The sequence below is a fragment of the Harpia harpyja genome, chromosome 20 (genome assembly GCF_026419915.1).
Source record: "Harpia harpyja isolate bHarHar1 chromosome 20, bHarHar1 primary haplotype, whole genome shotgun sequence".
Classification (NCBI taxonomy): domain Eukaryota; kingdom Metazoa; phylum Chordata; class Aves; order Accipitriformes; family Accipitridae; genus Harpia; species Harpia harpyja.
In genome coordinates, this window is record NC_068959.1 from 22,325,914 (window position 1) to 22,340,881 (window position 14,968).

Consider the following 14,968-nt stretch of genomic DNA (forward strand, 5'->3'; position numbering starts at 1 on the left):
TGAAAGGAATATGCAACTTCTGGTTCAAATAAAACAGCAAAAAGCTATATACCAGTATGTGCATGCCCTTACAATTAAATAACTATTAGTATTGCGAAGTGGGTTAGTGTTCTGGAAGTACATTTTGTGATGCATGGGAATCAATGAGAGATTAGTTGATACTGAGTCAGAAGACTAAAGTTATAAGTTTAAAGTCTCATGTTATTTAATCAAATTATGAAAAGCAAATAGTTGATTTTTTTTTTTTTAATGAGAGCTATTTCTTAAACTACAACCTTATTGCAAATGTCAGCACATACTTTAGGCATGTTTTTAGAAGTACTGTGTTGTTGGAACTGGCACAGAGAGATCTAGTAGTTCTCAGTGTTTCAAGACATGCTTCACGCGTGTCAGCAAAACTAATCTGTGATGCATTGCAAGAGAAGTAGTAATCTGAAATGTGTCATTGGGCTGATGAAGCATTCCTGAAAACTTTGTGTGCAAACCTGTTGTGTATCTCAGATCCTTAGGGGAAAAATGGTATTTTTGTGGTAAACGCTGTGTGATGATTGTAGTGATACCACTCTGCTACTTTAACTGTGATAGAGTTAGTGTTCTTTGCTGAACTTCCATTCTTAACTTGTTATACACACGTGGCTTTAATATACCGGACTTTCATTGTTAGACTTCTTAGGAGACGAGGGGCAAAAGAGGGTGTGAATAAAGATGTGTTCATTATTTCCATGGGAAGGGGGAGGGGAAGCAGTCTTTTAAGTTCTTATGTCACAAAACAGTTCATCCTGGGGAAGACAAATTTCTTGCCTTCACAGTTAGAAGTAGCCCTCTGAGTTTTTGTATAAACTCTTAATTACTTGGAGGAAGGAGAGGAGCACCTAGCCTTCTTAACCTCAATGCAGTCTGATTTTTAAGGATCTGTATTAGTTTTGCAAGAAATGCCATAGTAACAACTTGTTTCCTGAAGAGTTCTTGGCAAGTCGAGTGTAAAACTACAATACACTTGTATGTTACTGTTATGATTCAAATATGTGTGGTTTTTCAAGAGGCAGCTATGGTCTAATTTTGACTTACATTATTATTCTTCAGTAAAGTAAGAAAGCATATGGAATAGTTGGCATTTGAATAATTATTTTGGCAAAGGATTTAATATCAATGTTTAGCAACTGAAATAAACATTTCAGAGCTGACAGTGGATCTAGAGAGACTCAGATAAAAGTAGTACACAAAGATGGTAACCTCCTAAAGAGCTGAAGAAAAATCAGGTGAAAGAAGCAGGGGAATTAGTTCACAGGACTGAACAGACCTCAACTCTTACATGCTTAAGAAGGATCGTTTTTAATGCACTACGTTTAGCATGTGTCTATTGTGTCCATGTAAAAGTGAAATCCCAGTGAAGTCGAGCTCTGGGCCTTCATGGGGAGAGGCAGGAGATTCCTTCCCTGGTGTTTTGTACTTGCTGCTGCCCTCATTTGAATGTGGTCAGGATTGCTCGGCAGCCAGCAGCAATTCTGATGTGGCAGCTCAACACGGAGAGCCTTTTGGCTAGAAAAAAAAAATGTGCTATTTCTGCAGGAGCAGAGGGTCACTCCTGCTTTATACTGCAAGGGGTGTAAAGCACAGTGGCTATGATGCAGCTCCAAGTGCCCCTGCATCTGGTTCCCTGGGGCGAGGGGTCTTGGTGCCCAGCATGTGAAATGGTCAAAAGGAATGCTGTTGGATTTCTTCAGGAAATCAGCTGGTGTAATAGTGTTGCCGTTGATAATCTTGTCTAATTTGCAAATGCAAGCTAATGTTTAGTAAGAGTGGGATCTGAAGCTCCCGGCAGTGTCTGTGATTCTGCCTTAGTCTTTCGCAGAGTGTGCCTGGTGAGCGGAGTGGCTTGAACCCGTGGCATATTTTTAGAACATTATTGAAAAACAACACACTAGTGCAACAAGAGGATGCTCAGGAACTCTATGGAAAGCAGCAAGATTGTTTTCATAGTTGAAATATTTGAACTATGTAATGTGTTTTTAAACATGTCAAAATTTAAAATAGTCTATTTTTGGAGGCTGAGGTGTCAGTTATTTTGTAAGTTTTTCTCCAGCTTTGTTTTACTTAATAGCTAATCTGAAATTGTGCTTACAAATGAACTAATAGGCCTTAACTGAGTGCTTAAAACCTATCAACATGCTGTCATTAGACTTCTCCACTGTTGTTTTTAAGTGGGCAGTAACTTGCAGTGTTTCTTATTTGGGGTGCATGTTTTCTTAGAATTCCAGAAGATGTAATAGACTTAAGTTATTCATGTGGAAGCTGCCCACGTCTGCCTTTGATCCCTGGGAAGGAGACCAGAGTTCCTTTAAAGTTGAGTAGGATTTTTGGAAGCTGTAAACTTTTTAAGTTAGACCTTCAATATACGGTATCCCCTGTATCCCCATGCTAAATCTAACAGTCTAATGGCTTGGAGAATGGAAAGAAGAACAAACTCCACATAGCTTCAGTAGCTACAAATTCAATAAATATTTTATACTCCAATATCTGACTTTTATGCCTAATACTGAGTTATATACTGGCAGAGTTCTCATACATTGTGTGATTTAATTGAAATAGGGGCCAGGTTAACAGTAGAACAAGAAAGATTATATTGTTCTCATTGAGGTGAAGGCATTAAAAAGGCAAGCTGATATTCTTGCTTTTCCATTCTGACTCCTTTCAGACTTCTCTAGTGCACAGTCCAGCTGCCTGTTCACTGTTTCATGTGCTTCAACATCTTCTGATTAACTCTTGCCACTTCCTCCGTATTTTCTGCCTGGCTCAGCAGCTGACCCAGTTATCCAGGATGAGTTACCAAGTGAAATGTAACAGTCCATGCCTCATGGCTTTCTAACTTCACTAGTACTTTCTTAGTAGACTTACAGACTTGTTATTCTTTTATGCAAATCATTAGCAGTGCAAGCAGATGATTTAAAATCAAGACACGTGTAGGTCCCCAAGAGCACAAGCGTATAAAAATCTTTTCACAGTGATTTTTGAAATTCTGCTCCTTTGAAGCTTCAGTCACCTGCTTGCCACCGACTAATTTAATTACATCTTAGCAATTTTGCAGTTAGATACTGTCAAGCCACCAGAGGAAACTTGGGAAGACGACTAATACTGGAAGGTAACTCATATTTTTGACTGTCAGAAAGTTTGGCTTGGTTTCAGCCATGTAACCATTGCCTGTTGGATACCATTGCACCTATTCCCTGCAAGTTTTCCATAGAAACAGCTGCAGGAGTGATAAAGATTGGCAAAAATACTGCATGGTTCACAGGAGGAATGTAGTGAAAATACAAACTCATCTCATCATTCAGCCCTCCACAAATTGTCCTGTTCTTTTTAAAAAAGAATTGAGTATGTATTAAAAACAATGTAGCAGATGAATTTACTTGGGAAAAGTAGGCTATTTTTTTATTGCCCAATTAGCCAGATTATATAATACTGTACTTTGCATTTGTGTGTATATGGATTGACTGATTGTTTCCCCAGGTTCTTAGAGCTGAATTTCTTACTGAATTTTCATGAAAATTCAATATTGAACTCATCTTATTCCTGTTGATGCGGCTGGTGAATTTTAATTGCAGACTGCAAATCTAATTCTTGACTTCTGAGTGAAATCAGATTTTTAAAAAACTCTAAAGTGCAAGAACAGTGGAAAAGCAATTCTGTTAACAAAGCATAAAGATCTTAGTATAGATTTATGCTTCCTGACATCTGTCTTTTGTGAAGTGAGGAACAGACTGAATCTGGGGTTTTTTGGTTGGTTGTTTGGGGGGTTTTGTTTGTGTTTTTTGTTTTTGTTTGGGGGTTTTTTTTTGTTTTTTGTTGTTTTGGGTTTGTTTTTGTTTTGTGTTTTTTTTTTTTTTTTAAGTTCTAGGTAATATTACCTATCAGGATGACATGGTGATTCATACAGCTTTATATGCTAGGTATTGGTTCCAGCAGAGAAGATGTATTTGAATGTACAAATGTGTATCACACAGTTGACTTTTTTCCTTGCTGCCATTTTTTTTTATACTGGAAAAATCTTTTAGCGTTTAACTTTTTGGATTTGGATCCACTCTCCTTTTTTTTCTTTTTTTCTTTTTTTCTTTTTTTCTTTTTTTCTTTTTTTCTTTTTTTTTTTCCTCCTTCCCCATTTAACAACTCTAAGGAGCTGTAAACAAGTTCCAGAATTTCATCTAATAAAAAGTAAAGTATAATATAACTGTTTCAGGTGGTGGCGAAGATGAAAACCACTAAGCTGAAATGCAAGTTGTGTTGACAGAAACTTCCTGAAGAGTATAATGGTTTGTAAAAACAAACCTTTGGTCTTTTTAATTTTCTGAAAAGACCTTAAAAATAAAGTAGTGATTTTTCTTAAACTTTTGTTGCTTGCTTTAAAATACAACAAATGTCTGTCCTTGCTAATTCATCAGTTAGTGCTTTTAGGGTAAGATCTGAACTAGGCTTTGTTTAGGTTAGAAAATTACTTATCTACTTCATGTTTCTCAGACACTTCCTTGGAGTAAATATCTCAGTCCTCAGACTTGCAGAGGACAGTGCAAGTACCTGTCTGTGCTACTGCTCTAAAGTACGAGGCTGTCATTTGGGTCTTAGCAAATGTAGACGGTACATCTAATAACAGTGTCATTGGGGTCAATAAGCTAGTTTTAGGTAGGTTTATTTTGGACCGGCAGCATCTCATCTGTGCTGCTCTATTCATTGTGAAAGGGCATATAAATTACTACTTTCTTGGGAGAAGATGACATCCTATAGATTAGGAGTCAGGGCTATAAGAGCAAGTTCCTTGAGAACCATAAGCACACAGGATGAAATATGGTATCAGACTTGTTTGTAGGCAGCAACCCTATAAAGAGTGAATGTGTTTTAAGCAAACTTAAATTAGAAGAGTTTAGTTGCTTAGGAGAGCCACCTGAGGACTATAACTATGAAGGTTATTTTTCCAAACTCTTGCTCACAGTGTCTAGATGTCTAGGACCTTTAAATGTTACTTGCAGCCAGAAGGCATTAAAAACTGGTAATGGTGTCCTCCCTGCATATTAGTGGATGCTCAAGAGACCAGTAATGGTGCTTGGGGGAGGCTCATTTGGGTGAACGGACTATTGCAGCTGAGGGACTTAGGAGATTATCTACAATGTACGGGAGAAGTACAGGAGATTTCCATAGGAAACATTTAGCACTCATTTCCTGGAGATAATAAGAATTCAGAGAAATGGATGGGAAGCTGCATTTGTGCAGAGTAGGTCTTGCCCTAAGTTGTGTGTGTGGGTCAGAGAACTTGCTGAAGACATGTGTGTGCCTTGCAGGAATGGTGGTGAAGGCTGAGTTGGTCAGGTTAGGGACCAGAACCTGTGGGAATATGGAAATATAAGTAAAAGAGCAATTGGTGCGACTGTTCGCAAAATAAATCGGGAAACGGTCGTTTCCTTACTCTGTGGCTTTCCTGGTGTGCCCATAACCACTCTGGGTTTTCTGTCAACCAAGCAATTCTTTGTCCTATAATTGTGATTACCTGATGGCAGGTGGTATTTGTGTAGCAACATCTCGATTTCATTGATGTTCGCTCTTCATTTCATACTAAACAAGTCTTCTAAAAGTGGCCAATACAGTTGCTTTACAGGCTAAATTGACTACTTAATATTGCTAATAATTAATTTTGTAGTAGGTTGATTGTGTAGAAGATTGATGCTCCACCAAAAAGATAAACTGGAGGGGTGGCGGGGAGTGAGGGGGTGGGAAGCTGAAGTAATTATGATCAGGCCTATGGTTGGATTTTTAAGTCTCACTGCACTGTATTTCAAAAGTGAAAGTATAAAGTAGTGTCTTGTTCATAATTATTTGCTAAAATGGGCACAGTATTTTTCAGGATACTGTAATATAGATGACATTTGGATAAAACAGGAAATGGCTACTTTAAATACTTCCAATATTATAATGTTATATTATGGTGCTTATGTATTCAAAGCTACCAACAGTGTCTTCTCCACCTCTGGTTTGAAATGGCTGTTCAGGAGTGCATTGTCATGTTTAGCAGATCTTTCTTCCTGCCCCTTGTCCTCTTCCAGTATCCCCAAAATTACCAGTTGCAACTATTTTCTGGCATGGAAGGGGGTGATCTGGAACCTGAAAAGTGGCCCTGTTAACTAATTAGAAGCTGATTAAAGTAAATCTCTGCACCTCTTCTGGAACTTAAGCGCCCAGCTCTTCACTTGCTGGTTTCCTAATGCCTGTCTTCAGAAACTGTCCCAACTTTCCGTGGTCATTTCTGATCTGAGCCACTGTCTGGGGAGCACTGCCTGCTGTGAGACCAGCCTGGGCTCCTCTACCCAGTCCAGGTCTTGATACGAGGCTGTAATTCTGCTCTTCACTTTCTCTTGTGCTTGTAGAAAAGTTTTCCTATGACAGGCTTGTTGTCTCCCCAGGTGGGACTTAATTGAGAGCGACAATATTGGTACTGTATCATTTCGGGGCTCTTTGAACTGCAGCTTTTCTTTCCTACAGAGTGACGGAAGCTGTCCAGAGCTGCCAGATCGTGGGAATGCTTTGTGTTAGGATGGAAATGAGATACAGTAACCTTAGGAACGACATTAAACGGAGCAGTGCAAAGGGTTCCCATCTTAGTCATGTCTTAAAGGCAGGGTTAATTTGCAGTTAGGTTACTATAATGTTTCTGCCACTTCAGCAGTGGAGCAGCTTAGTTTCAAAAGACATTAATTGACTTTTATTAGTTTCTAACAAAGATACAGACAAGCATTTCAGAGATTTTTGGTGAGTGCAAATGTATTTTTCAAGTGTAGTCTGCAAAACTTACATTGTAAGTCACACTTTTTAATATGAAAGGATAACTCTATAAGCCCCAAGTATGCTACAAAGCCAAATAGCCAGCAGCTTATAGCAGACTTGAGCTAAATATCCACCAGCTAGCACAAAGCAAGTTATTGTTAGACTTTAGTCAAACTCTTTATTGTCTTCCGAGAAATTGTCTTGGGACTCACTTATGGTTTAGAGACAAAATAACAGTAGTGGTTGGAATAGGTATTCAGCTGGAACTACTGACCTGTACAAGGCAGCTGTGTAAAGTACTGAGCTGGAGAAAGGGCTTACTGAAGGGTGTCTACAGTGTTTGTGGGATGCTGGGGTATTTCCTGGGGTCATTAAGATTTTTGTTGTTTTCCTTAAATTTAGATATGGCTTGCTTTCACTCCAGAGGGTCTAGTGAAGGTATTCAGCACAGAGTTGGTTCAATTCTATTTTAATATCTGTTGTTCCTCTCTATAAGAGAAAATTCTCTTTTAAGAGAAAATTCTCACATTTGTTTGCTTTTTCAATTAGTTCCTCAAAAAAAAGATTCATTTCAGTGAGGTGTATGTGACTCCTGTTTTGACAGCGATGCAAAATGAAGTCACTTGTGAGTTAGTATTTTGGTGTACAAGTTTGAATTCCCTTTTTAATGATTAATTGTATGAGTCTGCTTTGTAAATATTCAAGGTTTGGATTTGGGGGTTTTTTTTGTTTGTTGGTTTGTTTTTTTGTTTTTTAAATCTACATGTATTACTGTTTGGGTATAGTGAATGAGTGTTATTGCAGAAAATTATTTGATCAGGCTAAAACCTTCCATATTTTTAATCAAAGTTTCTTACACTGAAGTCATAATTAAAATTTCAGCACTTAATAGATTCCTAAGATCTGACTGGACATTTCACAGACTTGGCTTTCAGGAAAGCAGCCTTGGGTTGCTTGACGGCAGTGAGCACTCAGAGAAGTGCTGCCCTGGCTTGGTGTTCCTTGCTAGATTCGTGTTGAAGATTATCTTTCAACAGTGAGCAGAATTGTTAATTTGTTACTGGAGAGAGGGAGGCAAGCAAACTGTTAATTTTGCCTCAGAACTTTAAAAAACATGCTAGAGCTTCAAAATACATTTGTATACATTAATTCTACACTGGTAGGATTCTGTTTGGAATGTAAAGGTGGAATGCTACAGTCTTTAGAGAAATACTAGTTCAAAATATTGATCTTACTGTAGAGTTAGTCTTCTCAAATAGAGACTACTTTTGCTTGTAACCTTGCTGTTGGAAGTTAGCCTCTGGAAAATAGTTTAATTGCTCTGCACACCAGAACAACTTTGGGAACTCATTAAATTATTTAAATTGTCTTGCTCTTCTTGCTGATTTCAATTCCCAGATATGCATTGTCATGTATGTCAGAAACCATAAAGGTTCCTTATTCCTTAAGATTAAAATAGCTGTGTCCAAAGGGATATTAGGATCAATATTGAAAATTCCAGCTATATGCTTTGTCCTTTCTTGTCTTAACATGGAGTGTAGGGTTTACCTTTCTGTGGTTTGACAGATGTGCAGTGTTAGTTGTAAAGATTTTTTTTTTTTTTTTTTTTTTTTTTTTTTGGTGGGTGAGGGGGGAGGTTTGGGGTATCTTCAGCATGGCATTTTTTCAAACATTTTTCATGTGCTTAGGTGCATCCAAGCAGAAGTCAAGTTCCCTGCAGGTAGCAGATAAGGACCTACTGCCACCTTTTCACCCATACCAGCCTTTGGAATGCATAGTAGAAGAGACTGAAGGCAAGCTGAATGAACTTGGACAGAGAATTAGTGCTATTGAAAAAGCACAACTTAAATCATTGGAATTAATTCAAGGTGAACCTTTAAATAAAGATAAGATTGAAGAACTTAAAAAGAACAGAGAAGAACAAGTACAGAAGAAGAAGAAAATATTGAAGGAGCTGCAGAAGGTGGAAAGGCAGTTGCAGATGAAAACCCAACAGCAGTTTACCAAAGAATATTTGGAGACCAAAGGTCAGACAGACACACCACTTCCCCTGCAGCAGCAGTGTCCACTTACGGGGGTCTTCCCAGAAGTGGAAGCTGATAAGGGTCTGCCAGAGGATAACATTTCAGGGTTACCTCAGGCTGACACAATCTTGTCTAAAGATGACGAGCAACAACAGTCTCCACCACCTGCTGAACAAATAGAGTTTGTCCCTATCCAGCCTTTGCCAGCACCGCAATGTAATTTTTCTGGTAATTTAGGTTATAATGGGACAGAGTCTCTTGAACTTCAGAAAGCATTAGGGAATCAGCACAATGTAGGACAGCAGCAGCAAATTGCTGGGCAGGGGCTCTTAGTTCAAGAACCAGACGGATTAATGGTTGCCACTCCAGCACAGACGCTTACCGACACTCTTGATGACCTAATAGCAGGTGGGTTAAGAAATATACCTATTTTTGCGTTAATTTGTGTGCTCAGTTTCCCTCTCTCTCCTTCCCTTCAAAAACATCTTGGGGTTTTCCAGTTTGGGAATACTTGCTTAAGAATAAAGTTCCTGATTAGTGCTATTAATCCTAACAGTGACTTCCAATTCTAACATAAGACTTTTAAATATCTTTTTTCCAAAGTGCAAAACTTCCTGTACTGGAGACCTGTTTCAGCCCCTTTGGCCTCATCTTTTTCTGTGCTTCTTTAAAAAGCCTTATCATGAGTGATGAGTAGTGCCCATTAGGAAACCTGAAAGCGTGACAGTTTTATATCTTCTTTAGAATTTTCTGTACAGGCTTATACCTCAGTGACTTTCTTCGGTGTAATAGTCATCTCTAGAAAAAGCCTAATTATTGTCACTTGAATGGACAAATGTGTCCCTCTCCTTGCTGCTCGAGGTGCTGCTATGGTTTACACACAACCTGGAATCTGCATACAACCGCTCAGTTCTGTAATGGCTTGTGTTTTCAGAATACCCTCTAAACCCTGGTTGTTGTACAGGAATATCTGCTTATTAGATATAACATATGGCAAAAATGTGTCCTGTTATCTGGATGAAAAGCAAAAATCCAAACATCCTTCCATTTGTTGATAACGGTGTGAAGAGGAATGGAAGTTCCCACACATTGGGTTGTGTGAGTCCCCTTGTGGAAAAAGAGGTATTGTTTTGGTTGACTTCGTTTCATGGATTTGACTAGGATTGATGTTTGCTGCTGGAGGTATGTAGGATATAGTCAGTGTTGTTTGGTCTGTAGTTTTTTTTTAATTCAGTGTTTTTCAACTTTTCTTTGCACCTTGTGTCTGTCCCTCAGCCGTTATTTTCCTGTCTTCCCACACCCTCTTCATAGTCACTGCACTGTCCTCTTAAGTTCATTTCAAGGTTGTAGAAATGTTTGGTAAGACCTTTTGCCCAGCCTTTCCTGTGAACTTTTAGAATGTTAATTGCATCAAGCTCATGCAAGTCAAGACTACCTGCAACTTGCAACCTCCCATGGAAACCATAGTTGGTGGAATGGTGGGGTGTGTTGTACCAGCTCCCTTCAGCTATACAGTGTAATTCAAAGAAATCCTCTTGTATTATAGAGAATTAGTCTTAGTTCCCCCTTTTCTGGCATGGCGTGCCTCCCTCCCCCCCATTACGGTGGTCATCAGAGTGTTCAGCCAACATCACAATAAAAATGCAATTGGATTATTCTTGATTTTTATTACTCAAGATTTAGTACTGGAGTGTGTGAGGAGGAAAATTTGAATGGTTAATGGAAAACATAATCAACAAGGGCTTAATCTTTGGAGTGGTTCCTGTTGCTGACAGTTTAACATATCTAGCACAAGGCCATGTAGTATATGCCCTTTCATGGTTAGCAGCTGCGTATTGCATCCAAAATACTCAGTGCACCCAAAATGAAAAACTGCTGCCATCAGCTGAGTGCGAGAACTGTGCCGTTTGCAAAAAGATTGCAAACAACCAAAAAAACTTTATCTTAAAAATAATTTTAAAACCCCTATGAATAGACACTGATTCATTTTCTGAAACTGTTTACTGTTTTGGCTAAGTAATTAAAGACATTTTTTGCTGAGAAATGAGATTTACTCATTTCAAAAATTGATACAAAAAGCATGCTCTTCTACAACTATTAGAAACTATATTTACAGAAATGCAACTCAGGGAAACTTTAGCTGCCCAATTCCAGAAGGTCCTGCAAAAATGTATTGATGTTGCTTTTATTGAAATATATTTTCTTCTGAAATTCTTAAGTTAGTTTTACTTCGCTCTCCGCAAAAAAAATGTTGGAAGACAATTGGATATTTTGCTCACTTTTAAAATCCAGACTGTGTAAAAGTCACCCCAGTGTAAATTATAATCCTACTATGTCTCAGTTTTATGTACATTTAAAAACAAAACGTAAATCTACCTACTCGTACTCCAAACTCTTTGATTTAAAACGCAATTGACCTTTTTCCGCAAACTTGCCCATTAGTCCTTAATTTTGTAAAGAAATTTTGAGCAATAAAAACTGTTATGAGAACTGATTTTTACATGCGTGCTACAGATGCCAGATAAAATTGTTAAGGGGCTTTTACCTGGCGCGTGGGAAGTCTGTCTCTTAGAGAAGTTGTGTCTTGCACTCGGGTGTGCTGAAGTGTCTCCCTTGATCACGGTACCACTGGCGGAGCTGCAGTAACGGTGGTGAGCGACTCTTGGTTTAGAAGAGATATCAACATTTTTATTCCTGCTGAGTATTCCAGTTTGTATTGGGTCTACTTCAGAAGAACAGAAATGTTAAATCGTCTTTTTGCCCTCTGCACTGAAATATCTTTTACTGTCGCTCTTACCAGTGGCGATGTAAGAGGCAAATTGTTCAAAGCCTCGGTTGTAAGGGAAAACTTGCATTTCTGCAAAGCCTCAAATCTTTATTTTGCTGACTACCTTAATTGTGACAACATACATAAATGGAGTATTTATCTTGCCAGTCTGCTGGCATAATCTGTCAGCTGATAGGTGTCAAGATGGTTGATGTCAAGGTGCGAAGTGTTGGAAGTCTTGCTGGCAGTCAGTCACTGGTAGATGTGTACCTGAGTCCCCTCTTCCATAAAGCTATGCAGAAGTAACTGAGTAACCTTTGGAAAGTCAGGTAAAACCTGAAAGTGAAGCAGCTCTTTCCACTCCAGAATGTTCTGGTTGTAAAGGAGTTTTTTTTAGATGTGCTGAAGCAAAAATCTTGCAACTAATCCTATCTTTGAAGGTGTGACTTGTTACAGTCAAAATTTTAATTGGGTTTACAAAAGAGATACAGACATTGTGCAGTTTAGAGTGGGAAAGCAATAAATTATTTTGGATCACATTTTCCAATGGAAGAGGATGTTTTGGATCTAGTTTTCATTACCCAGTACCCATTTGGTTTCTTGAAGCATCTTGTCTTGCATAGTTGGAGTTTCATTTCAGTTCACATTATGCATTTACTGTAGTAGATTTCTTAGTTGGCAGTATCTGAATTGAGGCTTTTTTGCTGTTTTAGGGTATTCAAGATGAGGAACTTTCTTTTCTTTGTTGCTAGGTTTTGTCTCTAGTTGGAATATTTTTATTCTTGTTTGTTCTACTCGGCTGGTATTTTTAGTCAGGAGGTGGCATCTCTGTGTGCTTCTGTCTGACTCTCTTCCTGCGAGCTCCATTTGTTTACTGAAATTCCAGGCGTGTTTTGACAAACTTTATTAACTCTTGATTGGTTCTGAAATTCTGGTTGTGGTCGGTTATACAGAAATATGGTACTTTTAAGGTAATGATTTGGAAGGTGACATCTGAGTTACTGTATTTAGGATTGCTGTTCAGAGTAAAACTGGTTACTAGGATAATCTGGAGTGTGAAATGGTGACTCATAAAATGAGACGCAGTTACCAATGTGCAAAAGCCTCTGTGCAGTAACATGTTACTGAGAAGCTGCACAGACAGGCTGAAAGACTGCTCAGTCATGAAAAAGGATTGTTTTCTTTGTCCTGAAAATCCCAGTTCCTTTGAGGAAACAGGAGCTGAAAGACGCAGCTTTGGACTACAGCTGCAATCTTATCCAGAGCTGCTTGTTCGAGGTTCTGCTAATGCCTCCAGAGTCATACTTCGATAAAATACCAAGTTCCTGCTTCCTTTTGCCTTACTCATGTTTCCTGTGATATTTTTTCATAACTTTGGAAAATAGTCACCCATGTCTTTGGAGACCTGTCTTCAACTTCACACTGATTCGAAGAAAGCCCCTTTGGAAAGTTGCAAGCCTTTCTTAAAATGTGAGGAACCTGGATTTTTGTCCTGTGTAGAATATTTTTTTTTTTTAATACAGGTCTTTTGAATATTGAAGTCTATGGAAATGTCCAAAACCTATGTCACAAAATAGGTACTTTATAAAGATCTGAGGTAGGCGTTGTGAAATTTGATTTTTTTTTTTTTTTTTTTTTTTTAAACCACTGCCCCCACCCCCCCACCCCCAGTCAATGCCTGGCTATCAGTGTATTTATCAGTACCCTTCCTGGTGAAAAGACAAAACACCTGTTAAGTAGGAAGTAATCTGCATGGTGGAAAGTTTTCCCCCTTGTCTTCTCAGAGGGTGGAAGCCACACATTTTTCTAGACTGTTAAAATCCTGTGGCGTGGCATGGCGTAAAGATGCTGAAGGTGATCCTCCCCCACAGCTGCCTTTATGCCCTCCAGCTAGCCCTTCCCCTTGGAGTCGAGGGCAGTGCCAGTGCTGCTCTCCACTGCCGAGCTGCGGTGCATTAATGCCAATTATTGAGGTGAAAGTTTGGAGTGGGTATGGTGGTATTCCTCCTTGGGGAGAATGCACATTAGCTTCTGGCGCTGTGAGTATGACCTGCTAAAGACTAGTGATGGGCTCAACTTCCCTGGGGCTGGTGTTAGACCGATGAAGCCATCCCTGAGGACATGGCTGGGCTCTTCCTGGTAGCAGGAGGCAGAAGCAGAGAGGTGGCTCTCCTGTTGTGTCCTGTCAGTAGGATGACCTTGTCTCCCTGGATGGGGTTCGCAGGAGCAGTAGCTGTCCCACCTCCCATGATTGACGTTGGTAGTCCGGAAACGGACTTGGGGAAGTACAAGTTAACTCCAATTTCGTACAAATGTATGTGAAGGTATGTTGGAACCATTTTTGCAAGGTCATCTTTGAGTTAAAAATCTATATGTTCTTGTGTAACTTAGGTGGAGCTAAATCAGCCCCATGAAACCGGAGGTAGAAGTTCTCAGCTGTGTTTTGCTCCACAGAGCATGAATTACATTGATGCTCCATTGGGCCAGCTTGCCAGCCACAATAAGAAAATTACGCTTTAAAAAATCCTGCAGTTTTGTAAACTCAGTAGTTATAGAGGGGATGATGAATCAGTGGGTGTTATAGGACTATTTGTTGTTAAATTTTATTTTAAGCAAGAGTTTGGGGTATCAGTACAGGGTTTATCTGCATTTCTGCTGCCTGTAATGTTCCCTCTCACATTTGACATCGCTGTTACTGTGCATGTGAACTGCTTAGTGCACACTCATATGTTTCAAGCACATGATGAAAGTCTAAAGTGTGCAAGAAGTACTTGGACATCTTCAGTCATCGTTTTGAAATGTAGAGAATTTGTAGAACCTGTTTTATATTACATTAAGGACCCTTAAACTGGCTCAAGTGGAGTTCCTCTGCACACCCCTGCTTTGCACAGCACATGCACGTGTTTTTAGCTGTATCTATAGTTGCAAGATCTGAAAGCACTGAGCCGGTGTCTTTCATGAGGAAGGACCAGTTTGATTTAATATAAGTCCTTAACAGGGTGATTCAGTGTCTTGTATTTTGGAAGGAATAATCGTCAGAAATCTAGTTAGTATCTTGCACTTCAGTGCATTGAGTAAGAAAATAATTGTATTGCATTAATTAATGCTCATCTGCTGCTATAAGTGGGAATCCATAGTAAGCAGATGAAGTGTGGGAGCTTTTATATTTGAAACTTTTAACACAAACCTGGTTTGCTCATGAAGGCTGTAATGTGAAACAAAAGTCAACTCTGAATTCAGATACAGTACTTTGTTGCTTAAATGTGGTAGCCAAATGTTAATGCTGGGTTTTGCGTATGTGCCAAGGAGAATGCTTTATTTAAAAAATAAAACTGAAAACTATCACCTCCCAAAATTTCAGTGGCATACATCC

The 14,968-nt window shown here is 39.0% G+C and overlaps 1 protein-coding gene across 6 annotated transcripts in view; it reads left to right on the plus strand.

The window, feature by feature from the left end:
* ANKHD1 (ankyrin repeat and KH domain containing 1) overlaps positions 1-14,968 on the plus strand; it is a 116,348-nt gene that overhangs the window by 70,976 nt on the left and 30,404 nt on the right. For all 6 annotated transcript variants that reach the window (XM_052772218.1, XM_052772220.1, XM_052772221.1 and 3 more), the window contains one exon: positions 8,493-9,236. In XM_052772218.1, coding sequence (XP_052628178.1) covers positions 8,493-9,236 — 744 coding nt within the window. The remainder of the gene's footprint in view (positions 1-8,492; positions 9,237-14,968) is intronic.